Source organism: Pristiophorus japonicus, chromosome 3, assembly GCF_044704955.1.
Source record: "Pristiophorus japonicus isolate sPriJap1 chromosome 3, sPriJap1.hap1, whole genome shotgun sequence".
NCBI classification, from domain to species: Eukaryota; Metazoa; Chordata; class Chondrichthyes; family Pristiophoridae; genus Pristiophorus; species Pristiophorus japonicus.
In genome coordinates, this window is record NC_091979.1 from 244101032 (window position 1) to 244128782 (window position 27751).

At 44.2% G+C, this 27751-nt stretch overlaps 1 protein-coding gene across 1 annotated transcript in view; it reads right to left on the reverse strand.

The window, feature by feature from the left end:
* The window catches only part of sufu (suppressor of fused homolog (Drosophila)), a 155174-nt gene that overhangs the window by 83156 nt on the left and 44267 nt on the right, over nt 1–27751 (reverse strand). The window contains exon 3 of the mRNA XM_070876484.1: nt 9927–10063. Coding sequence (XP_070732585.1) covers nt 9927–10063 — 137 coding nt within the window. The remainder of the gene's footprint in view (nt 1–9926; nt 10064–27751) is intronic.

Below are 27751 nucleotides of genomic sequence, written 5' to 3' on the forward strand. Positions count from 1 at the left end.
AGGAGAACATAAAAGCAGAAATTTACAGCACAGTCTAAGTGCCTGTGCTGGCTCTTTGAAAGGAGTAGCTATGCTTAGTCCCACATCCCCGTGTTTTGTCAGAAACCCTGTAAGTTCCCCATCCTGAAGTTCCCGTCCAACTCCCTTTTAAAATTATTTATGGAATCAGCTTCCACCATCTTTTCAGGTAGAGTGTCCCAGATCCCAACAACTCAGTGAAAAAGGTTCTCATCTCCCTTCTAGACCCATGACCTCTACTTATTGACCCACTTGCCAGAGAGAATAATTTTTCTGTATCTGCTCTATCAAAACCTCTCAGCTTGAAACCTTCTATTAGGTCACCTCTTAACTGTCTCTGTTCGAGGAGAACAGTCCTAACTTTTCCAACCTCTCATCATAACTGAAGTCCCTCATCCCTGATAACTTCCTGGTAGACCTCCTCTGCGCCCTTTCTAAGGCCTTTACATCTTTCCTGCAGAATGGTGCCCAGAATTGTCCACAATACTCCAGCTAAGGCCTAACCAGTGATTCACAAAGTTCTCGGATGATTTCTTTGCTTTTATATTCTATTCCTGCACTTATAAACCCAAGTAACCCATATGCTTTTATAACCACCTTATCGGATCTGTGTATATGGACATACTGCTCATCTACACTTTGCAAAATCGTGCCATTCATAGAATACTGTCTTTTCATAGTAGTCCTCCCAAATTGCATCACTTCATACTTCTTCGTACTGAACTCCATCTGCCATGCTTCTGCCCATTTCACCATCTTGTCTAGGTCACCCTGAAGCCTTTAACTATCCTCATCATTATCTACTACTTTGCCAAGTTTCATATCATCTGCAAACTTTATAATGCTGCTCCCTACACCAGAGTCTAGGTCATTGATAAAAATTGCAGAGTAATGGACCATTGGGGAACACCACTGCAAAGCATTTCCCAGTCTGAAAAACATCCAGCCACCACCCCCTCCTTTCCTTCTCATCACTGAGCCAATTTTGCATCAATACTGACACTTTCCCCTCAATTCCATGGGCTTCCATTTTCTTAATAAGCCTTCTGTGTGGCACTTTGTTAAATGCTGCCTGAGAGTCCATCTCCTGCACAAGAGCAGATTTATTTTTTTAAATGGCTGGGTAGAATACTTGCAACAGGACAGTCACTGTTTAAAAGAAAAGCTCTAAGGTACCTAATTAATGTTAGAGTTCACCAGGCTTTACTGTTCACAAAATCTGAAAACCAAGATCCGTTCCAGTTAAGCACACTATAATATTAAAAGATGAACCTTTCTCATTGCATTTTTAAAGCTGGGCAATGCACACAGTTCACAAATAGAAACAGCAATTTCAGTCTTTACAACAACCTAACAAGCACAGTCCCAAAGAATCATGAATACTCCTCTATCATGCCTTGAACTGCAAATCAACCCAACTAAAATCTTTTTTTTTTTAATTGTATACTTGATAAAATAGCCCCGTGACAGCTCGCTAACATGAAATGTAAAGCTACAAAGAGTCCATTCTTGGCTCCTGTCTTTATGCCAGGATATTATGCACGGCAAATGTTAACTTGATGCTATGGTGACTGGTCCCTGCAATGCCCTGGTCTCTCCTGGGAAAGAGATCACACCCAGACCAGCTTTTTCACATGCTAATCGACCAACTGTAAACCCACCTGTTCGTGTCGATTTTAGTAAATGTATTGCAGCTTTCCTCAGTTATCCAGCAATTACCATAAGATTTGATTTGATGGATGAATACTTGTTAATCAACATTACACATTTTGTTGTCGAATACAGACCGTGAAAGGATTGATCAAACGTGAAGACATTTCAAATGCATCCCAACATTTTACGAGTAGACTGAATGTGACTGTGAGCAGGGAGGCTGCCATTTTCCACACATCATTCCACAATTCCAAAAGCAAGACACAAATTTGATGTTCATTAACGAGCTGGCCAGTTTTGAGTTTTGCTAGCCAGCATCCACTCACCAGCAACACATTGCCCGCATCCTCAGGCCAACATCCTCAGCAATGAAGCACTGACCACACTTGATCAGCTCCGCTGGGCAGGCCACATCGTTCGCATGCCAGACACGAGACTCCCAAAGCAAGCGCTCTACTTGGAACTCCTTCACGGCAAACGAGCCAAAGGTGGGCAGAGGAAAGGTTACAGGGCATCCTCAAAGCCTCCCTGAAAAAGTGCATCATCCCCACTGACAGCTGGGAGTCCCTGGACAAAGATCGCCCTAAGTGGAGGAAGTGCATTCAGGAGGGAGCTGAGCACCTCGAGTCTCATCACCGAGAGCTTGCAGAAATCAAGTGCAGGCAGCAGAAAGAGCGTGCGACAAACTAGTCCTACCCACCCTTTCCCTCAACGACTATCTGTCCCACCTGTGACAGGGACTGTGGCTCTCGTATTGGACTGTTCAGCAACCTAAGGACTCATTTTAAGAGTGGAAGCAAGTCTTCCTCGATTCCGAGGGACTGCCTGTGATGATGATGGAGTTCGAAGACAAGTCGTTTCAGCAGAACTTGACAATCTTGCTCGCACTGATTGCCCAGTGGGGCTACATGCTCCAAATCTTCCGGCAGTAGTGACCGAAGCCAGTTGTTAGTAGGTCCAATGGAGCGAAGCGAAGGGAAAAGGGGAGAGAGAAAAGCAACGAAAAAAAGAATCTGTATTTATACAGCGGCTTTCTCAAAATCAGGACATCCCAAACGCTTTACAGCCAATGAAGTATTATTTGGTAAGTGTAGGCACTGTTGTAATGTAGGAAAAACAGCTGCCAATTTGCGCACCACAAGCTCCGACAAACAGCAATGCGCAGTTTTAGTGATGTTGGGTTGAGGGATAAATATTGGGACAGGACAGTGGGGATAACTCCACTTCTCTTCGAAATAGTGCCGTGGAATCTTCTACGTCCACTCATGGGGGCTACAGGGCCTCGGTTTAACGCCTCATCGAAAAGACCACTCCACCAACAGTGCAGCGCTCCCTCAGTACTGCATTGGAGTTTCAATCTAAATTTTATGCTGAAGTCACTGGAGTGGGATATGAAATCACAATCTTCTCACTCAAAAGCAAGCATACTACCCACTGAACCACGGATAACACAAGTTCACTTTCAAACCTTAGGGCATTGAACGATAAAGTCCAAGTATATAATTTAGCTTCTGCCATTACCATCTCAAGTCGGCCCATCATCCCCTTTGTCTCTGAAATCTCCCTTGCCTTCCACCCGATCACAGACCTTCCCTTTTGTTCTTTCCTCCCCTCCCTCCTTTCCCTGCCCCTGCACTTGCTTAAAAACCTATATATCTCTAACTATTTCCAGTTCTGACGAAAGGGTCATCAATCTGAAACGTTAACTGTTTCTCCCTCCACAGATGCTGCCTGACCCGCTGAGATTTCCAGCATTTTCTGTTTTTATTTCAGATTCCACCACCCGCAGTATTTTGCTTTTATATATAATTTAGCAATCATCTATGCAAAAGGTGCTATAAAGAAAGGTGACTCTAGAGAAAGTCCCTATGGCCATATATTTATTGTCGCAAGTTCTACTCTTTAGTTGTCGCAAAATAAACATTTCTCAAGTTCCCTGAAATATATCTAAAAGCCGTGCAATTATAATTGTCGTATCAATTTTGTTCAGTACTGCTGATGTCTAGTAGGAAGGAAAATAAATTCCACAGAACAAGGAAGACTTTATTGATCTTTTTCGGTCAGATTCTGGAACCTGCTCCCAGAGTTTAAACTGCTGAATCCAGTTTCCATAGACCAGTGCCTGGTAGTGAAAAACTGCTGCTAATCTATGGAGACTGGATTTAACAGTATAAATCGTGCGAGATGGCTCCTGGAATCCAATTAATGAGATGAAATTAAAAGCAGTCTTAATTGAGAAAGGCTTGTCGAATCAGTCACAAGTATCAGTTATCATACTGTTTGTGTTCAGTAAGAATAGAGGATTTCATTTTGTTGGGTACTGCTGCTGTACATGAAATTAAAAATAAAGTACCTGTATATTGCAAAGAACAATTGTGGGAAGATTTTTTGTGCACTGATTCTAACATCTATTTTCAGTTATAAAGATTCAGACCTCGATGAGTAGATAATTCGTTAGGAATCTGTAAACAAGTGACTTTACACATTTATGTGCACATAATCATGTGTCATTTTGGTCACCTCTCCAATTTTGGTTACACATCTAAGTGGAGAAGTGCTGTAGTAAATGCAGCTGCTCGGTAATGTTTTGATGCAAAGCACCAAATGTTTAAGATAAAAATAATTGGGGGGGGGGGGGTGAAATCAATATTCTGGTACAAATGCATACAGATCAGATCAGCAATTTCTGCAATATGACATTCTCCAAGTCTTGCACAGTTCCAAGTCATCAAATTCCAACAGATGGCACAGTGTGGGCTACGTAGAATAATTGAAATGTTCTTTCTATTCAGGCAATGGCTCGAGAACTTTGACAGCTGTCAGCAGTCATCACATTTCAGACAAGTTTGCAGAAACCCCAAACGACTTGAGCTGCACTGGTACTGTGCAAGGATACACAAACTGCCACACAAAACTATCCAATTTCTCTGAAGATAGACAAATATCACTTTTCCCATTTACATTATTTTCTCTGCAGTTAACATTTTATACTCTTTTGAGTGCATTTGCATTCTCAACAATTCCCCAGCAAGCTTTTGATGAACAGTATTATTCAATACTATGTTAACAATGGCATCTCAACTCAACATTAAAATCAAACATGTTGTGGAAACACTCCCATTTTGCTTGTCCTACTTCAAGCAAACTTCACAGTGTCAATTCCAAGAATGCCTTGAAGAGATCCCATGTTAGAAAACAGGATTAATACAGATAGCGATACAGGTTGAACCTCCCTTATCCGGAGCCCTCGGGACCAGGCCTGTTCTGGATAAGGGATTTTTCCGGACGAGGGATGGTCATGTTAAATTGGATGGTACAGGTACTGAGCAAGGGGATATTGGGGTTGGGAGTGCAGCAGAGCGATCGTAGGGGGGGGAAATCACAGGGTCAGGCCAGTGATTGCGGGAGTCGGCAGCAAGGAAGGACTTCAATTTGTTCATGTCTGAGTTCTGCGCATGCGCCACCCGGTGGCCGGAGTGGTTCTGGACGAGGGGTGGTTCCAGATGAGGGAGTTCTGGCTAAGAGAGGTTCAACCTGTACTCTGAATAGCAACAAATACTAAAGACATAGCACACGTTGACTTCCAAGATATTTGTAAGACTGGCATTTATATAGCGCCTTTCACGACCACTGGGCATCACAAAGTGCTGTGCAGCCAATGAAGTACTTTTGGCGTGTAGTCACTGTGGTCATGTGGGAAACACGGCAGCCAATTTGTGCACAGCAAGCTTCCACAAACAGCAATGTGATAATGACTAGATAAATTGTTTTTTGTATTGTTTGAGGGATAAATATTAGCCAAGACACCGGGGATAACTCCCCTACTCTTCTTCGAAATAGTGCCATGGGATCTTTTACATCCACCTGAGGGGGCAGACGGGGCCTCGGTTTAACGTCTCATTCGAAAGATGGCACCCTCGACAATGCAGCACTCCCTCAGCACTGGAGTGTCAGCCTAGATTTGTGTTTAAGTCCTTACGCACTCATGGAACATTACTTGGAGGCACAATACCAAGACAATGCTTAGTAAAAGTTTGCAAGTTACTTCAGGTAACTGCCCTACAGATAGCTTCAAGAAACACACCGTGCTAGTTCAAGGCGATGGGAGGCGGGGGGGGGGCAATATTCTGTAGAAGAGACGGGTTTTCCCCCATTGGATTCCACCTCCAAGATCTCAAGGGATGGATTTTACTGCCCAATTCACTAAAGATTTAGTGACTGGTTTAATCAGTGTTTTCTCACAGAAACAAACTGCCTAGATTGCAGACTTTATCATAGGAATCATAGAAATTTACAGCACGGAAGGAGGCCATTTTGGCCCAACGTGTCCGCACCGGCCGACCAAGAACTATCCAGCCTAATCCCACTTTCCAGCTCTTGATCCATAGCCCTGTAGATTACAGCACTTCAAGTGCATATACAAGTACTTTTTAAAATGTGGTGAGGGTTTCTGCCTCTACCATCTTTTCAGGCAGTGAGTTCCAGACCCCCATCACCCTCTGGGTAAAGAAATTTCCCCTCAAATCTCCTCTATACCTCTCCCTAATTACTTTAAATCTTTGTCCCCTGGTTGTTGACCATGCTGCCAAGGCAAACAGGTCCTTCCTATCCACTCTATGCAGGCCCCTCATAATTTTATACACCTCAATCAGGTCTCCCCTCAGCCAAAACCAGCAGCCCCAATCTTTAGATCCATCTACATCGACAATGAGGTAGGAAAACAAATCTATAGATTTACCCAAATGCCACTCTTGCCAAAAGGAGAACAAATCAACACATCTGTATGAATCTGCAACAAGATGGGTGGATTTCTTGACCTGTCAATATTATAACAGGCAGAATAATTGGGATATTCCAGCACCAATATACCAACCTCGTCTAACCAATATTATAAGCAGTCAGAAACTTCTGGACAAAGTAGTTACAAATGTTTGCTGGAAACCTTATTTCACTGAACAGACATCCCATCAGCTGAATGTTCGAGGGAACGTTGTGCCATATTTGGATCTACACCTGAATCTGTACATCCGTGGTTTACAAACAATAGATCACATCTTCCTTAGCCAATAGTGCGTTACTAAGAATAGCCAGTCCACCATTTTGATCTTGAATCATCCAAGCTGCAAGGAAAATGAGAGAGAGGGAGCAAAGTACACAAATCACCCTCTTAAGGAGATCAATAGTTAATGAAAACTCACTCCACAAGCTACAACAGTAAAATCGTGTAACCACTCTCTGGAAAGTTCTCACATTGTCCATCTCAGTAGTCTAATTTCTCAAGTGAAAAGTATTTTTTTTTGCAACATCCATGCAGTCTATGAATGCAGAAACAACAACTTTTACAATGGTGATCTTCATTTATTTTAGTCTTACTATTCTTACAATTCAGAGCAATTATTTAAAAAGTAGATGAAACAGAATACAAAGTTGCGTTGGATGGGTAATTTTTATTTTCGCTGGTTAAATGGCAAAATATCACTGGAGTCTGGCCATTACAGGTATCCAATGTATGTCCTTTATGAGAGTGACCTTAAGGATGATGCAATCACATTTCCATGTATGCAGTAAACTTTGGGCCAAGTTTCAGGCCGCGCCTAGATCGACGCAGCCCCGACCTGGACGCCCGAAAAAATACTTACATATTCTCCAGTTCCCTGCAAGTTTTCAGCAGCTTGGCGCGGCGCGCACAGAAAGCGGGGGGCGGAGCAAGAGACTCGCGCCGATTCGACAAGTAGTGGGGGGTGGGGTTAATTTAAATAAGGCAACGTCGTGCCGGCAGCCCTGCGCGTGCGCGTTGGAGTGCGCGCGCACACGCGCAGCGGCACACAGCCATTTTTAAAGGGACTAGAGGAAAAGTGAAGATTTGTCTCATGGACCCCTGGAAAGGCTTGTGATTTAATTGTAGTGATTTTTGTGTGTCTGAAGGAGTGATTTTAGCAGCACTGTTGAATAACTCACTTGCTGAAATCAGTGAGTGCAGCTTTTCGCTGCTAAACTTGCAGAACAGGTGCTGCATTGGTGCATGCAAATTAAGGACTGTGTGTTTTGAAAAATAAGAGTGTCAATTCAACTTTGCAATGGAACAACGTCCATCAAGAACAAAGAATTTCTTGCATGAGGAAGAGGAGATATTAGTCAACGTCATTGAGCAGAGATGGCAGGAGCTGGATACCAGCAACAGATATCGCATAAAAGTGCCACCAAAAGAAAAGAAACGCTGGAACCAAGTTGCAGAAGATTATTGCGCAGTGGTGCATATCATTAGATCTGGAAGCCAGTGTAAAAAGAAATGGCACGACCTTGGTCAAGTAGTTAGTGTAAGTAATATTTTCCATTTTTAATATAGTCAAAATTGTAACGTGACTATCTGTATGTCCCACCTTGCAGAAAGACACACTGTAAAAAGTTATATTTTATTCTTTGCAGAAGAAATTGGCCCACAACAAAAGGGAAGCAACGCGGACAGGAGGAGGCACGCCCAATCTGCATCCACTGACACCCTTGGAACAGAGGGTAGCTGCTATGATGAGTCATACATGGAGAAAAGCAATCAGTACAGCACTAGCTGGGCCCGCACGCGAGGAAGAGGGTAAGTCCTGAAAATGCATCGTGGCCCTTTAAATCAACCTGCTGCCTGGCCTGCTATGTGTGAGAGTACTCATTTCACCCATCCTGTCCCCTCCCTTGCTGTTAAACATTTGACTGCTCTGATCTATTTTGCAGAACATAATGATGATGATGATGATGCTGCTGCTGCCAACCCTGAGGATCCTGAAGATACAGAACAAGAACCAGTACAACCAGATGCAGACGATCCAGACTGGATGATGGCAGTGATGACTGAAATGTCTGCAGGGGAGAGCTTCCATAATTTATGTTTATGAGCCCCCATCAAGAGGTATCAGAGTTTCAACCCCTAGCATAGGTTTTGATTCTACCTTCCATGGTTTGGATTCCGATGGTGCAGGTCCCAGTGGTGCTGCTGGTGTAATGCAGCACTCTACAGGCAGTGCACTACCGTCCGAGCCTGCGCCTCCCACTCGCATAGGTTCTGGTTCCACCTTCTATGGTTTTGATTCCGACTTTGCGGGTCCCAGTGCTGCTGGTGATATCATGGAGCAGTTTACACCCATTCACCCACCATCCCAGCCATGGCTCAAGGTTTCTTAGAAGCATGGTGCATCAGGGAGCTAAATTCAAAGAACTGCAGCAAAATTGTTGTTCACAGCTTTAAGTTCCCGGAAGAAAGTAAGTACATGTTTTGGCTGCCCCCAACAGTGTTGACATTTTTTTCATATAAACTGTCTGAAAGCCTTGTTCAAATCTCTAAGTGTATTCTTGACTGAAGTTTGCCCTGGCATTTAAGTGCTCTTTGTTGTTTTTAAAATTCTACTGTTTATTAGTTTTCTGCTCCTCTGGCAGGAGTGGATAGCAACCACTAGGAGGAAGGCAAATGGCTCCGTAGTTTGACGAGGAGATCATGGGAGTACTGTGGTAGGCTGCGGAGAAGCAGAAGGCAGTATTGTAACCCTGCATTGGGCAAACAGCTGAATGTAATGCATAGCAGCAAATAGAACTGGCAAATAGACAGGCTGAACTGTCCATAGCACATGGATACAGTACCAAAAAGTCACTGACTTCATCAGAAAGGGAAAGGTGGGTATGGAGATGGCTATGTTCCTCACCAAAGTGGTGATTTCTGCATTTCCTTGAATACATTCAGCCACTCAATCTCTTCTATTCCACACATCCTGAAAGCCTCCAACCTTCACTTCTCCAAATCTGCTTTCAGCACCACTCATTTTCACAGCACAAGCCTATCCACTGCCAGAAGATACCAAACTATAATGCTTCCTCATCTGCCAGAAATGTCTTTTCTCTTGCAAGCCCCCATTCCGACATGCAGCACTTCAATGTTGCTTCTTACTAGTCTATATTCCTCATCCCCGTTTTATTTCTTACAGGAGAAAGAAGATCACAACAGAAGACAGCGTTTGACAAAGGGCAGAGAGGAATCCTTCACAAGGGGCCCCACCCTCTAAGAAGCAGGGAGGCATTGTTAAGACCCATCAGCGGGTGGCTCCATAGGAAATACCAAGCGAAAAAAATGGAATGTGATTCAAAAGACTGCCACATCGTACTGCATTGGGTTCTCAATGTAATACAAGCTGTCGAAGGTGGAGAAAATGTTTTTTGTGTCAGAAGCAAAATCTAGCCTATGTTCTACACTGAATTGTTAGTAAATGAACAATTACCTGACTGGAATACATATCTGGCCAGACCCTGCATCAGCTCAGCTGGCCACGTCGGCGGTGCGGTTTCCCCAGTTTCTCGTCTTAGCCGGAAGGTCAGTTCAAAACCAAAGCCGCTTGGTCCTTCCAGACCTGTAAATCTAGACAACGATAAAAAAAAAGTCTTAAAAAATTCCCTCTGTACCAAGCACCTGCTCATTAATGACTACTACATTACAAACAGACAGTATGGACATTCACCAATTTGTATTCAAAGACATTTGAAAGTTTAAAAAAATGCATGCTACCCAACTCAAAATAGCCTTGTATTTTACACAAAGATCCTGAACATAAGAAATAGGAACAGGAGTAGGCCATACGGCCCCCCCGAACCTGCTCCGCCATTTAATATGACCATGGACTCCGATCCACTTCCCTGCCTGCTCCCCATAACCCCTAAAATAATGATAATTACAGAAAGCATTAATTTTATGATTACGTGTGAGGTAGTGTTTTTTCTTAAGCGCATCAAACCCAAGTGATCATTGAAACTGTGTTAGGTGCACCTTCATTTAAAAAAACACCTTTTGCATCAGTAAAAGCACACATACATTTAACAGTCAAGATTCCAATACAAATGAGTACATTGTACAATATTTTCCTCCCAGCAATAGAGGACAAATATAATGCCAGTGAAGTAATATTGCACATTTCTGCTTGTAATCCGAGTGGCATCCTGAGAAAATTATGCCCATTTTAATACAGTCCCCACCGCTTATAGTGGGTGCATTCAGGCAAATGCAATTTGCCCACTATAGGCAGTACCTGTTGTAACCCGACAGCCAAGATCCGAAAGCTGGCCAGCAACACGGCGCGGGACAAGAAATCCGTAACAAGAGTTAAAAATTGCACATTAATTCCAAAAATGAAGAACCATTCAAAAGCTCATCTAAATAGCTAAAGCTTAACTGCCCCAATTTGCATAGGTAAAAGCAGAGACCGTTGTCTTCTGACATGTTTGCTATTGTGGCATGGTTGTATTTTCGATGTACAGTATTTGCTCAGATGGTTTACCAAAGCCAAACGTGTTTCTAAATGGACAGACAGTAACCTTGAGTTGTCGCTGTCAGTGTCCCATCACAAGGACAGCGCGAGACCCATTTTTCTTTCAAGGCAGTGCTGCGATATGAAGGGAATTACACATGCCAATATCACTTGAAGCCCAGAAGGTTCAGACATTCACAATTTAGTGACCCTGCTTGCTATTGAGTGAGTGCAGCAAAGGTTCACCAGACTAATTCCCCGGATGACAGGACTGATATATGAAGAAAGACTGGATCGGCTAAGCTTATACTCACTGGAATTTAGAAGAATGAGAGGGGATCTCAGAAACATAAAATTATGACGTGACTGGACAGGTTAGATGCAGGAAGAATGTTCCTAATGTTGAGGAAGTCCAGAACCAGGGGTCACAGTCGAAGGATAAAGGGTAAGCCATATAGAACCGAGTTGAGGAGAAACTTTTTCACCCGGAGAGTGAGCCTGCGGAATTCTCTACCACAGAAGTTGTTAAGTCCAGTTCGTTGGATATATTCAAGAGGAAGTTAGATGTGCCCCTTGCGGCCAAGAGGATCAGGGGGTATGGAAAGAAGGTGGGAGTGGGGTACTGAAGTTGCATGATCAGCTATGATCATATTAAATGGTGGTGCAGGCTCGAAGGGCCGAATGGCCTGCTCCTGCACCTATTTTCTGTTTCTATGAGTCTTTGAGGCTTCTCAGTATGCAGCTATATAGCCCATAAAGACACAAGCTGAATACCCTTGCACTATGGAGCCACTCCAGGGTGCATGGGGATACTCTGTTTGTGATCTTACCAGAGCAGCCCAGCAGTGAGGGAAACACAAACTTGAAAATTTCTATCCCAGCAACCAAATTTACATGGCAACAAAAATACCAAGTAATAGCAAATCACATAATAATGCTGTTTAACTGCAATCTGCAGACATTGTTGACTGCTTCTCAGCAAACAATACCAAGAACTGTTCATATAGAATTGTTAATGGAATTTTTTTTTTAAATAAAAAGATACTTCAAAAATTTCACCTGTTTGTCAAAATACAAAAGCTTATTTCTTCAGTATCTCTAAATTACGTTACATCAAGCATCTATGCTGCAGCTGCAGACTAAGAATCAAACTGACACTTTCTCGTTTGTGTGGCTTAGCTATGTTGTCTTTAACGAGGCATCAAAGGGGCCTAAGAGAACAGATTTTACTCAAAGATGCAAGCCAAACATCACAGGTTTTCAGTGAATTGTTAAAAAAATAAACTGACTCTCAATCAACCACCCATCACATTTCCAACATTTTGTGTTTTATTTCAGAACTTGGTATTTGCAGCTCTCCACTTTTACCTAAGAATTAGGAGCGGGAGTAGGCTATTCGGTCTCTTGAGCCTGCTCCGCCATCAATATCATGCTGATCTTCTACCTCAACGCCACCTGCCTGCACTATTCCCATATCCCTTGGTTCCGTTAGTATCCAAAAAGCAATTCTTCTGTCTTGAATATACTCAACGACTGAGTGTCCACAGCCCTCTGGGGTAGAGAATTCCAAAGATTCACAACCCTTTGAGTGAAGAAATTTCTTCTCATAGAATCATAGAAATTTACAGCACGAAAGGGGGCCATTTCGGCCTATCGCGTCCGCGTCAGCCGACCAAGAGCTATCCAGCCTCATCCCACTTTCCAGCTCTTGGTCCGTAGCCCTGTAGGCCACAGCACTATGGGATCAATTTTGGCCCATCTTTTTTTCAGCGCACTTACCGAAGATGCCCGGGGGGGAAATTGCTCCCCACTTTGGCCGCTTGTCCGGCCTCTCCTCGGTCGTCGCGCAGCGTGGCCAGTCGAGTCGGGGGCAGAGCCAGCGTCCTGCGCTGAAAACAGTGCCAGGACGTCTGCACATGCGCATTGGAGAGGGCCGCGATGTCCGCGCATGCGCAGTCGCACCGAAAATTGGCAATCGGCCATTTTTAAAAGGAATCGTAGTTGCTTGTGTTTTGCTGTCCGGTGATTTTGCTTCCTGTAGCCTGTGTTGCTCCGATGTCGACAGTTCCCACCCCTATCCCTGGCCGAGTGGTCACCCAGTCATCCCGCATCTATCCCAGGCAGAGTGGCCTCCCGCACCAGCCACCGGCTGTTGAAGTAGCTGCTTGCGTTTTGCCCTTGCTGCAGCCTGTCCGGTGAGTTTGCTTCCTGCAGCCTGTGTGCGCCTTCCCAGGCCGAGTTTTCAGATGAAGGTACGACTTAGTTTTATTTTTTATTTCTTCTTGAATGCTTATTACTTTTTGTGCTTTGTTTAATGCTTTCTAAGTCTTGGTGCAAGGTCCTCTCGGCTTCCCTTCCTGCCCCGATCCCAGGCCGAATGGCCTCCGATGTACCTACCTGCACTGATTTCTTAACTTCTCGCAAGGGTTTTCTGAAGTGGCCACATACGCTGGCTTAAGTAAATTTGGAGTCATTATTAGCTGGCCAAAGTGGCCTAAATGGCCAAAACTGGCATAGGTGGCTTGTAGTGCCCCTTGAGAAAAAAACCTAAACTCAAAATATCCTAACTAACTCACTTACACTGGTGCAAGTTTAATGTGCAAAATGGGGATTTTTAAGATACTCCAGAAAAATCAAGTTGCTCCAAAACAAACAGAGCAACTCCTGGCCAAAATTGAGCCCTTTAAGTGCATAATCAAGTACTTTTAAATGTGGTGAGGGTTTCTGCCTCTACCACTCTTTCAGGCAGTGAGTTCCAGACCCTCATTAACCTCTGGGTGAAGACATTTCCCCTCATATCTCCTCTAAACCACCCCTACCCCCCCCCCCACCCCAATTACTTTAAATATATGTCCCCTCTACCAAGGGAAACAGGTCCTTCCTATCCACTCTATCCAGGCCCCTCATAATTTTATACACCTCAATCAGGTCTCCCCTCAGCATCCTCTGTTCCAAAGAAAACAGACCCAGCATCTCCAATCTTTCCTCATAGCCAAAATTCTCCAGTCCAGGCAACATTCTTGTAAATATTCCCTGCAGCCTATCCAGTACAATCACATATTTCCTGTAATGTGGTGACCAGAATTGCACACACTACTCCAGCTGCGGCCTAAACAATGTTTTATACAGTTCAAGCATAACCTCCTTTGCTTTTGTATTCCATGTCATGACTAATAAAGGCAAGTATTCCATATGCCTCTTTAACCACCTTATCTACCTGGCTTTAGGGATCTGTGGACCTACACGCCAAGGTCCCTTTTTTCCTCTACACTTTTCAGTGTCGTACCATTTAATGTGTATTCCCTTGCCTGGTTAGAACTCCCAAATACCTTACCTCACACTTATTCAGATTGAATTCCATTTGCCACTGTTCCACCCACCTGACCAGTACATTGATATCTTCCTGCAATCTGCAACTTTCTTCTCCATTATCAACCACACATCCTATTTTAGTGTCATCTGCAAACTTGTTAATCATACCCCCAACATTCAAGTGCAAGTCATTGATTATATACCACAAAAAGCAAGGGACCCAGCATTGAGCCCTGCGGAACCCCACTGGATACAGCCTTCCAGTCACAAAAACACCCAGCAACCTTAGCTTCCCGTCTCAGCCAATTTTGGATCCAACTTGCCACTTTGCCCTGGATCCCATGTGCTTTTACTTTTGTGATGCCATGTGGCACCTTATCAAAAACTTTGCTAAAATCCATATGCACTACATCACCGCACTCATTGACCCTCCTGGTTACCTCCTCGAAAAATTCAAAGAAGTTAGTCAGACACTACCTCCCTTAACAAATCCATGCTGACTGTCCTATGATTAATCCATGCCTTTCCAAATGAAGATTTATTCTGTCCCTCAGGATTTTTTCCAATAATTTTCCCAGACTGAGATTAGGCTGACTGGCCTGTAATTACTCGGTCTATCCCTTTTTAAACAAAAGGTACAACCTTTAGGACTCATCTCAGTCCTAAATGGCCGACCCCTTATTCTGAGACTGTGACCCCTAGTTCTAGACTCCCCAGCCAGGGGAAACATCTTCGCTGCATCTACCCGGTCAAGCTCGTTAAGAATTTTAGATGTTTCAATTAGATCATCTCTCATTCTTCTAAACTCTAGGAACATAGGCCTAGTCTACTTGATCTCTCCTCGAGACAACCCCCCCATCCCAGGAATCAGTCTAGTGTACCTTTAATGCACTCCCTCAGTTAAGGAGACCAAAACTGTACACAGTACTCGAGGTGTGGTCTCACGAAGGCCGTATATAATTGCAGTAAGACCTCTAGGGGCCTAAATTGCCCTCCGCCCGAAACGGGACGCTCCTACTGTCTTTTAGGTGCTCCACCCACCCCAATGCATGGGGCGGACATTCTGGCGATTTTCAGCTCTTTGGCTTATGTTTCCGGTTGGAGCAGAGTTAGTGTGGGGAGAGATGCGGAAGTGCGGTCGGGTCGGAGTAGCCACATCTAGCGGGGCAGAAGTGGGGCAGGTCAGAGTGGCTGATGCTCCAAGTCATCGTCGTTGCGCTGATGACATCATCGTACTGACGCGTCATGACGTTCCTCCCCTTCAGTTAAAGGGAAGGGCTTCTGCAAACTCTGCAGTCACTTTAGTGGCCAACACTTGGCCATCACGAAGGGTTTAGGGCGGGCCAGTGCCAGCCTGCCTGTTGGTGGTCCGGCCAAGCCCGTGGGCATAATTATCGGCCCAATCTGGTAGTGTTAATTTCCTTTTAAGGGTGGCCATGCTGCCCAGCCACAAAAAGGGTACTGACAGAAAAAGCTGTCGGGGGCACCGCTGCTCCCACAGGGCAATTCCGCACGGGGTAATTTAGAAAAGGGAGTCGGCGTGTGCATGACGCAGCAGTCCCCTACACCGCTCCAAGATGAAAGGAGGACAACATATAAAATGGCGGCCCTTCCGCAGTCAGTCCACGCTGCTTTCAGGCGGCCATGGGCCGAATAGAAAGGGGCAATTTCAGCCCCCTTTACTTTTATACTCAAATCCTCTTGTCATAAACAAAAGCAAAAAATGTTGGAAATATTCAGCAGGCCAAGCAGCATCTGTGGAGAAAGAGTTAACGCATCAGGTCAATGACCTTTCATCAGAACTGGAAAAAGTTAGAGATGGATTTGCAGCATCCACAGTATTTTGTTGTTGTCCTGTTGTAATAAAGGCTAAAATTCCATTTGCTTTGCGAATTGCTTGCTGTACCTGCAGATTAACTTTGTGATTCATGTAGAAGGATACCCAGGTCCCTCTGAATATCAACATTTCCCAATCTCTCAATTTACCGAGCAAAGGGGGTAACGTCACATCTCTCCACAATATATTCTATGTGCCACGTTCTTGTCCACTCATTTAACCCGTCTATATCACTTTGCAGCCTCTGCATCCTCCTCACAACTTACCTTCCTACCTAGCTTTGTATCGCAGCAAACTTGGATGCATTACACTTGGTCCCCTCATCAAAGTCACTAATATAGATTGTAAATAGCTGAGGCCCAAGCACTGATCCTTGCAGTACCCTATTAGTTATAACCAGACAGCCCAAAAAAGACCTGTTTATGCCAAATCTCTGTTTTCTGTCCAATCCTTAATCCATGCTGAGAAATTCCCCCAATCTCATGAGCCCTAATTCTGTGTAATAGCTTCTTGTGTGGCACCTTATCAAATGCTTTCTGAAAATCCAAATGCACTACATCCACTGGTTCCCCCTTATCTACCCTGCTAGTTACAACCTTAAAAAAAAAACTCGATTAGATTTGCCTTTCATAAATCCATGTAAACTCTGCCCAATCATATGATAATTTTCTAAGTGCCCTGTTACCATGTCCCGAGCTTTTCCCGACTACTGATATCTGGCTAACTGGTCCAATAGTTCCCAGTTTTCTCTCTCCCTCCTTTCATGAATAGCGGGGTTACATTTGCTACCTTCCAATCCGCGGGGACCATTCTAGAATCTGGGGAATTCTGGAAGATCAGAAACCATGCATCCACTATCTATGTAGCCACCTCTTAAAACCCTAGAATGTGGTCTGCTTCAGCCTCAGACAGTTGCCAGGGACAGGGATGGAGTTGGTGGCTAGGGAACAAAATTGGCAGGGAAACCAAAGACACTGACTTCGGTGTTCTCAATATTCAGTTGGAGGAAATTTCTCCTCATTCAGTACTGGATGTCGGACGAGGAGTCTGACAATTTAAATACAGTGGAGGGGTCGAGAGAGATGGTGCGGAGGTTAAAGTTGGGTGCCATCAGCATTAATGTGGAAACGGACGCTGTGACATTAGCTGCTATTCGTGAGAGCATACCAATTTGGTCACTGTGTTCCTAGAAATAGCTCAAAATGCTTGCAGATGTTTTCCCCCCACCTCAGCAACTAAAATTTCTAGTATACAAAATATAGGTTTACATTTTTTTTTTTAATTCAATTGCATATTCCACAATAACATGATTAAACTTATCCACCGAATTGCCAGTGTGTTTATTAATGAGTTTACTTGAAAGCCTCAGCCTCTTCCAAAAGCTTGGACTTTTGCCATGAACTGTGACTGAGCTCAATTTAGACTGAGCAGTGTACCTGATTTCCTAGGATCTATTAGTACCAGTCAGCGATACTGATGGAATATTTCTGCTCAAAATGTACTGAAGAAAAGCTGGAGGAAAACTTTTTTTTTTAAATTCAGCTAAAATGTAGAAATGTTTACTTTTAGAACAGAAAAGGCTACATTTTTAAAAAAAGATACAAATATCATTTGTTGCTTCTGTTTTTTGCTCTATAAACTAGTTAACCTCAGTGTTTTCCTCGGACTTGAGTTAATCTTTGTAACCAAAAAAAGTTGTTTTTGGAGCAGTCTCCAATAAACGCTCCCACTAAGCTGGGCGTCCGACATCTGGAGGTCCCGCGCAGGCCGTTCACCAGCTTTTCAATGCAAGAAACTGCGCACGTGCAAATATTTGAATGAGCCGTGCAGCCCATTAAAGGGACCGCTACAGAGAACACTGGTCTCTAATCACCGCACTGGTTATGCTGACTGTTAGAAAATGTAAACATTGTAAGTGCTGACAGCCAGCAGAAATTAGAGACTATATATTTATTCTTATAGCAGGCATATCGGAAACCAATCACATTCAATGTATACAGAATATTTAGAAATTTATAAGTGTTTGACGTGACACAACCCCTCTCCTCAAACGGTCAGGCCCATGCTTTGCCCCTTTCCTCACTGCTGACAGGTACCAGGAACCCAACTAGTGAGCCAAACCTCGTGCCAAACCCTGTATTCACCGTCCAGAGTTCTACCAACCCCCAATTTCTCAATACCAGCAAAGCCCACGAACATCTCCCAGTGCTATTAAAACCAAGGACTGCCTCCACCTGCAGCTAAAGCCTATTCCCATGTGCTGCTAAAGACCAGGATCCTGAAACATCAGTGTGGTGGTTTTGGGGGGGGGGGGGGGGGGGGGCAGGGGAGAAAGCAGGGCAGTAAGGGGAACCACTCAGCATATGTGCCAGGATGCACCAACTCCAGCCACTACTACTAACCCAGAAAAAAGGTCCATGGTCATGAGGAACATGCCTTTAGCGGGTTGGGCCTTTCACATGGTGAAGTGGGTGAAAAATCCAACAGTACAAATCAGACCTTGCTGTGAACAGAAAGGGATATTGGCTGCTAAAACTCTCATCCAAGTATTTGTCATGCAACACCAGTATTTCAATACTCTACTGGGGTGAACACCCATCCTCCACACTAGTTAAACTTCAACTCATGCAAAACTCTGCTGTCCATTTCCTATCTCATACCAAGTTTCACTCACCCATCACTCCCTTGCTGAACTATAGTGAGAGACTGGGAACCAATAACTCAAATTGAATGTTTTTGTTCTCCTGTTTAAATCATGGTTTAGCTCATCGATATCTCTAATCTCCTCCAGGCTGACAACCACCCCACCCCCCAGGCACTCCATTTCTCGAATTTTGGCCATCTCCCTTCGCCTTCAGCTGTCTAGGTCCCATGCTCTGGAATTCCCTCCCTAAACACACTACTCTTGCAAAACCCTGCTTAAAACCCATCTCTAGGACCAACCTTCCCAGTATCATCTTCTCGTTCAGAATCCATTTTTGTCTGATTACACATCTGAAGCACATTGGGATGTTATTGGGGGGCAAAAGAGAGAGAGAGGGGGGGGTGGTGGTGGAAAGAGAGGGGGGGGGTGGTGGTGGAAAGAGAGGGGGGGTGGAGGAAAGAGGAAAGAGAGGGGGGGGGGGGAAGAGGGGAAGAGGAAGGAGAGGAAAGAAAGGGGGGGGAAGGAAGGAGCGGAAAGAGGCAGGAAAAGGGAGAGAGAGAGAGAGAGAGAGAGAGAGAGAGAGAGAGAGAGAGAGAGAGAGAGAGAGAGAGAGAGAGAGAGAGAAGAGAGAGAGAGAGAGGGGGAGAGGGAGAGAGAGGGGAACGTGGTTGAACAGTTTAAATTGTTCCCTTTCTGGGCTTTCGAGGTTGATTGGCATTTCATTAACAATGATCATGTTAAAAATATCATAGGCAGTCCCTCAGAATCGAGGAGGATTTGCTTCCACTCTTAAAATGAGTTCCTAGGTGGCTGTACAGTCCAATACGAGAACCACAGTCTCTCAGGTGGGACAGATAGTCGTTGAGGGGAGGGGTGGGTGGGACTGGTTTGCCAGCTCTTGCCGCTGCCTGCGCTTGATTTCTGCACGCTCTCGGCAATTAGACTCGAGGTGCTCAGCGCCCTCCCGGATGCGCTTCCTCCACTTCGGGCAGTCTTTGGCCAGGGTCTCCCAGGTGTCAGTGGGGATGTTGCACTTTATCAGGGAGGCTTTGAGGGTGCCCTTGTAACGTTTGGCTTGTTTGCCATGAAGGAGTTCAGATTAGAGTGCTTGCTTTGGGAGTCTCGTGTCTGGCATGCGAACTATGTGGCCTGCCCAGCGGAGCTGATCAAGTGTGGTCAGTGCTTCGATGCTGGGGATGTTGGCCTGGTCAAGGATGCTAATGTTGGTGCGTCTGTCCTCCCAGGGGATTTGTAGGATGTTGCGGAGACATCGTTGGTGGTATTTCTCCAGTGACTTGGTGTCTACTGTGCATGGTCGATGTTTCTGAGCCATACAGGAGAGCAGGTATTACGACAGCCCTGTAAACCATGAGCTTGGAGGCAGTTTTGAGGGCCAGGTCTTCGAACACTTTTCCTCAGGTGGCCGAAGGCTGCACTGGAGGCGGTGTTGGATATCGTCGTCAATGCCTGCTCTTGTTGATAGGAGGCTCCCGAGATATGGGAAGTGGTCCACGTTGTCCAGGGCTGCGCTTTGGATCTTGATGACTGGGGGACAGTGTTGTGTAAGGACAGGCTGGTGGAGGACCTTTGTCTTGCTGATGTTTAGCGTAAGGCTCATGCTTTCGTACGCCTCAGTAAATACATCGACTATGTCCTGGAGTTCAGCCTCTGAATGTGCGCAGACGCAAGCGTCGGCCACGTACTGTAGCTCGACAACTGAGGTTGGGGTGGTCTTGGACCTGGCCTGGAGACGGCGTAGGTTGAACAGCTGCCCACTGGTTCTGTAGTTTAGTTCCACTCCAGCAGGGAGCTTGTCGACTTAGGTGGAACATGGCAGCGAGGAAGATTTAGAAGAGGGCTGGGGCGATGACGCAGCCCTATTTGACCCCGGTCCGGATGTGGATTTGGTCTGTAATGGATCCATTGCTAAGGACAGGCTGGTGCATTAACAATGATCATATTGATAAAAATATACTTGTGTTAAGTTCCAGCCTAACTTTCTGCAACAAGTTTAATGGCCAATTAATGTGCAAATCCAGCAAGTTCTTAAAAACAGAGAGGCTAAGGACGAGATGTCGTTTGTGCGAAGCAAACTGTGGAGCAGTATAGATCAACCAGCAGGTTCTGGAAATTCGCAACTCAGCAAAGCTCTTCATCCCCTGAACATGCTGGCCTATTTGTTAATCAATAACAGCTTGAGTTGTTAACACCATTATTTTCCCAACAAGATGCAACCCAATATTCACATCAAATCAACTCCCTAATACGCTAGTTAATTTGAGGGAAAGCTTCTCTCATTTTTCAACTCTAATTGGTGTAAAAATAAAGGTTTCAGGAATTGATATTAGCCAAAATGCTTCTTCGAAAGCTTCCACCTCATCATCTTAAAAACAGAAGTATTTGTCAGCTAAGTACCATATGGGAATCTCTTCTGTAACATTTGTTAAAACAAGTATGGTCAAGTCTACTGGTTTGTACTCAAAAGATACATGCAAAAGCCATCACAGTATCATTCACCATATGTCCTCGTCAAGAAGTTAGAGTTAAAGGAGGGAGGAAGAATGAGATTTATCACTTCACCTCAGTGTATATAAAGCATATGCCTAATAATTTTGCTAACCCTACTGAAAAGGCCCCTAAAATACTGTATTTGCATTAGGACTGCAGTGTTGGTGCAAGGCAGTTTTATTTTGCACCAATGCCAAGTTGTACTGCATTCCAGGCTCATCCCGACTCTGGATTGAAGGGGAGGGAGATTCCCTCCTCCAGCGAGACTCGTCCACCTTCTGGAGACGAGATGCATCAAGACCATCAGGAAAAGGTACAAGAATAGAAAGATAAGGAAAGAAAACAGCATCATTTAGATAAATAAAGTGATGATGCCGATAAAACAAGATCATTATAACAAAAGTCACTGGATAGCATGAATTGTGACTATCTGAATCCTTTAGTCAAAGCTTGGCAAATGACAAGCACTCTCCTGTAACTTGCAGAACGATCCTGACCATGTTCCTCCTGCTGTCCAAGCAAGCTCATTAATCATGCCATCTCTGCACAGGCAAAAGATGACAAGAAAAACCCCAGCTCCAAATAAAACTACAATATGCAGGAGGGAGAAAAATCTAATACAAAAAAAAAAATCAAGCACAGAAAGCAAGAGAACAGTAGTTAATAGACTGACCGTTTATATCTCACTAATGAGAAAAGAAAAAACAGCTTATAAAAATATTGGGCCTTAAACTGTGGCCTCTCCAGGTGTGTAACATATGCGCACGCACCCAAATGCCAGTACTCGTTGCGCAATGCGCATGTGCCGAGAACTGGCATTTGCAAAGTGTCAACATTTCTTTTGACAGTTCCAATGCATCCACGAGAGACGAGCCTTCGCGGGCAGAGATTTGGGCTATTTACCAAACTCCTGCCCAGTGAATGTCCTTCAAACTCTTACGCCTGGTCAAAGCAAGCAGATGGCCTGCTTTTATCAGCGCAAGAGTTTTAAAAGATAGAAAAGTTTCAATTTTTATATTAAAACCCCTGTCCATTAAGGCAAGTTTATTTTTACCCCTATTAAAACATTTTTGCCTAAAACATTTAATTAAATCCAATTTCAATTAATTTTAAATGTGAAGTGTTTCTTATTTATTTAAAAAGTATTTGTTTTTCAGGGTATTCCCATTCACAGAATTGGTGATCTCCAAACAAACGGAAATCATCATCATCATAGGCAGACCCTCGAATCGAGGATGACTTGCTTCCACGTCAAAAAGTTCACAGGTGTTTCAATGAAGGATCTAACATTCCAGGTCCTGAACTGCATGTTGAAGACTGCCTGTGCGTGGATTTTAAAAAAAAAAACGTGTGGTGGCCGTTGCACACCAGCCACTCCACGGGCTTGACAGAGCTAGGTCTTGGTCCAGTAGCGAGGATATGGAAGAACGCCACGAGATTGAGTACTGTGAGTTAAAACTGATGTGACCTTAGTCCCTTTAATACAACTCGAGAGCCTAAGCAACATGGCATACTCCCTTACATGAGGTGTGTGGGTGACCCTTGGGCCTCCAACAGTTGCGCCCTCTGGTGGCAAGACTTAACAGTTACAATGTTTACATACATAACATCACACGCGCCCCCCCACCCCCCCTCCAAAGTCTTTGATACAAATTATTTACAAGTTGAGAATCCAGGGCCCTGCGCTCCCTGGTTCAAACTCTGGCTGGTCTGACAGGACTGTTAGGAGTGATGGGTTCATCCTCTTGATTGACAGCAAGATAGATTGCTGGTTGGGTGTGTGTTGGTGGATCAATGATGGTGATGTCCTCTTCAGGTTATTCCTGGTTGTCGGTGAACCGCAGTTTGGTCTGATCCAAAAGTTTTCTGCAAGTTTGTCCATTCAATAGTTTGACTATAAACATTCTATTCCCCTCCTTGGCCAAGACAGTGCCAGTGACCCATTTAGGACCATGACCGTAATTAAGAACACACACAGGGTCTTTATCAATGTCACACAATACAGCTGCGTGATCGAGGTACATGTTTTTACCGGTGACGCCGGGTTTCCACATGATCGTTTAGATCCAGGTGGACTAGGGAGAACCTGGTTTTAAGTACGCTCTTCATTAACAATTCTAATTCACCATTACTGTGAATGAGAATATTCCATTTTCATTGGTTGGTCTGGCCCAGGCTGTACATATGCGCCTGGAATATGCGAGCCTCTACGCTGGACTGCGAATGGAGGCCTCGGTCCGCAAGTCTGTGTTCTTCCGGGACTGAAATCGGTCAGCGGCGTCTGCCCACAGGAAGCCTCCGACCGCAATTTCTGGGCCCTTTTTTCATATTCTTGACAACACAGACATTAGTTCTTCAACATGCTACGTGCAATAGAACAGTCAAGACAATGGTTCAATTCTCCATTCTGGAGTTTTAATTAGCCATGATGTTATGGAGAGGAAAGACAATCACAACCAGTCATGTCACATTCTAACAGTGTGGCATGAGTAGAAGGTTGCCAGCACACTTTCAATCTTACGACTTATGGTCAAGAGAGACCTTGAAAAGGAAAAATCAGTGGGCAATATGCAGTTTAAAAATGTATTTGCAGTACTTTTGCTCAAAAATAAAACATATACATGCTTCAGAATAACTCAGCCGTTCTGGTGTGTGGGTAGACAATTGAAATCTAAAGCAAAATGATTACAGAAAATCTGTCAGATTGTTTTAATTGACAAATAATTTGGCAGTACCAATTTTTTAGCAGCTATAAACTATAACTAGACTGGTCAACATTTACTTCGACAATTTGTTATGCCTAGTTTGGCCATTTTTCCGCTTGCACTGTGTTAAAAATAAAGTTATAAAGTCAAAGCAAATATTTGAACTTGAACGGTCTTACCAGGCTAATTGTGTTAACTTCTGACACACAAGAATTGGCAGCCATTAGGTCTGACACAAACAATCCTGAGCAGTATTTTTCTATTATGGCAGAAGACTAAGGGGCTGAAATTGTCCCTTTCCTTAAGGCCTGTTACCGCAATTTCCGGTGGCCATGTGACAGACTGGAGTGAACGATTTTTCGTCAAATGGCCCCCATTTTGAAAATTCCGTTCCTGCAGTATCCCGGCGGTGACCGGCTCCCCCCACTACCGCTCCGCTGCCGCCAATCCGTCCTAAGTGCGTCATCAGAGCACGCACCACCAATGTGCCCCCCGTCCCCGAATGCGAAATTCTGTGCAGAAAATCTTGCTCCTGTCGCTCGGTGCCATCCACAGCTTCTTCTGTCGGCGCATTGTGCTTGGAGGGCTTCTAAAATGGCGGTGCAGCGGCCATTAAAAGGGGAGCACCTACTGCCGCGGCCACCATTTTATTTTTTTTGTCGGCCGACTACCATGTCGGGCCCACTATTATGCCCCTGGGTTCAGCCAGGCTGTCAATAGACAGCCTGGCACCCCCGTCTTGGGTGCCAGGCCGCTAGCCCAGCTGAAAACCTCCCTGGTGGCCCAGTGGACCTAACTTAAAGAATTGCAGAGGCTATCCCCTTTACGTGAAGAGACATGGTGATGCGCCAGCATTATCATCACTACGCTGATGAGTGACAGCGGCAGACACATCTGCCCCTCTACTTACAGAACATCTGCTCACTGTCTACCTTCCGCTCCCACTCTGACAGACTTCCGGGCCGCTCGGGAAAAAAAGCCGAAGAGCGGAATTTCACACAAAGGCCACCATATCTACCGCTGCGGTAAAACAGTTGAAACACAGTGGGTGTGCGCGTTTTTGGTGGGGGGGGGGGGGGGGGAGGGGGGCAATTTTGGCCCTTAATAATCCAGTAACATTAAAAATCATACAAACTGTAAAAAAAAATCAAATGTCTTTAACAGTCTTTACAATGATCAGACTTTATTTCAGTAGAACCGGAAGTCAAAATAAAAACTAGTCAATGCCACTATCCAAGGAACCCAACCTGGGAATATAGAAAGAACTGTTGGGCGTTCGTAAACTGGAGGAATGTCTGAATGTAATGTTGGGTTGGGTTGTTGGTTGCTGGCAGCAAGTCTCTGCAAAGACTTGCAAACTTGATCATATCCTTCCCCTTCCTTTTATTTACATGACTGTCAAAGAAGCTGGTGCTAGTAAATTAAATGCATTTAATCAATAATAAAAAGGCTTTAAATTTTCAATAGCCTCTTTTGCTTGGAAGGAGCATTTTTAAAAGCTAAGTTGGTGATTCAGGTACCAATCAAGAAGCATTATCACTGCCTCAGTCTGCTGGACTCCACAAGAATATTCACATCTTGCAGTGGTTGGCAAAAGATTTGCTCCCTCTTCCACCTGCTGCTGCCACTGCCACTACCCACCCCCCAGCAAATTCACTCTTACAACCAGACTTGAATTTTACTTTTTCCTCCATCCTTTTGCTTCTTGAACTCTTGGTCTAATTTTCCATTCTAAATTCCTTTCCTCACTGCTCGAGGTGTTATGGAAAGATACAATGGTCAAATATGGCTTGCTGAAAGAAAGACTTGGATTTATACAGTGCCTTTACACCCACCGGACGTCTCAAAGTGCTTTACAGCCAATGAAGTATTTTTTTTAAGAGTGTGGTCACTGTTGTAATGCAAGAAACACAGCAGCCAATTTGCGCACAGCAAGTTGCCACAAACAGCAACATGATAATGACCCAGATAATTTTTTTTTGTTATGATGATTGAGGGATAAATATTGGCCAGGACACCGGGGATAACTCCCCTGCTCTTCTTCAATATAGTGCCATGGGATCTTTTACATCCACCTGAGGGAGCAGACGGGGCCTTGGTTTGACGTCTCATCCAAAAGACGGCACCTCCAACAGTGCAGCGCTCCCTCAGTACTGCACTGAAGTGTCAGCCTAGATTTTTGTGTGCTCAAGTCCCTAAGGTACTTGATGGATAGGGATTGAACTTTGAGAAGCTGCCCCAGCAACCGGTTCCAGATCCACAACCAGTTCAGCTAGATTTGTGTCTTCACCATGTAAACAAATGTCCAAGAGGTACAAACAGGCTACAGAAGAAATTCACGAGAATGAGAGCAGCAGTTATGAGAAACATTTCATGAGGCAAGTCAAGAGAAGATCCAATACAGGTATTGAGAATTATGAAGGGTTTTGAAAGATAATCCGTGGAACACTATTTTCACTGTCTGGTGTTTTGTTTCCTGTTTTACTAGGAGAAATGTATTTTTTTTTTTTTACAGAGTTATTAGCTAATGGAATGCACTACCACAAAGTAGTAGAAGCCAAATCCATAGATTTTAAGAGGGAAGTAAATAAATATTTGAAGAAAAATTTTAAAAGGACATGAGAAAAGGGTAGGGAAATTGTATTAATTGGATAGCACTTTCAAAGAGCCAGAAAAGCCACAATGCTTCCTTCGACGCTGTAAAGGCCTATGATTATACATGCATTATGTGGGATTAGTCAATTCACCTCTCATGTTCGATGGTGCCAGTGATTTCCTTTCATCAACATTAAAAAAGTCTAACCTAAAGCTTCACAATGACATACAAAGGAGGTACACGTTTGTTTGTTTTAACATCCCTTCCAGCTGCTTGAACTCATTTTGAGTCACTTGCCTTCAATCTCTGGTGGCCAAAAATCTTTACACATCACCTCACTAAATTCTTCTGGCCTCTATCCAACTTAATCTTAATCATGCTTCAGAATGAACTTTTTGTCAAGCAAAATTTAATTAAAATCAACTCTCAACCTTTCCTCTGCTGAAATCACCATTCTTGGAACTTCGAATGTTTATAGGTTGAGCTATTTCCGATGCTCACCCACGGATTAGGCCAGCATTAATGCCAAGTTCTTTGCTATCCTAAATGATCTAAAACAACTCCGCTTACCCATATGCCTGATTATTCTAGTAATTCTAGACCTTTTCCTCACCTCCACTATCATCTGTCTCATCAACACTAAACTCGTCTGACCAATGTTTCATATTCTTTTTAGGTGATATTCTGCAACAAATCATGCACTGCATGCCTATTCCACCTTGTTTAGTATTATATCAGCCGATAGCTGCTGCTTTCTTTCTTCTGGCTGTACTGTGCTAATGAAGTAACGCATTACTCTCACCGCATTGGAAGAATTCACACTTCACTCTTTCCTTCTCGACAGATCGGATACTTTCAATCATGCGCGTGATCAAAAATGAATCTGCAGCATCCAGAGCTAACTAACTCTTGCTTATAAATTCTGTAACTATACTGTATTAGACTTACTGAATGCAAATATTGGAGAGTCAACTACTGCCTTTCTGCTCCTCGAGCAGTCATTCCTTCTGGACTCTTGCCAAAGCCGTCTCTCTCAACTTCCGTGGATACTCATTTCTACTCCCATTCCCCTCCTGCTAGCTCTCCCAACAAAAAACTCTCCTTTTTGGTTAATTTTTCTGAAAATTTTAGTAAAATACTGCCTTCATTAATCCATTCTGTTCAACCATTGTGACCAACAAACATCAAGTTTTATCCCTACTG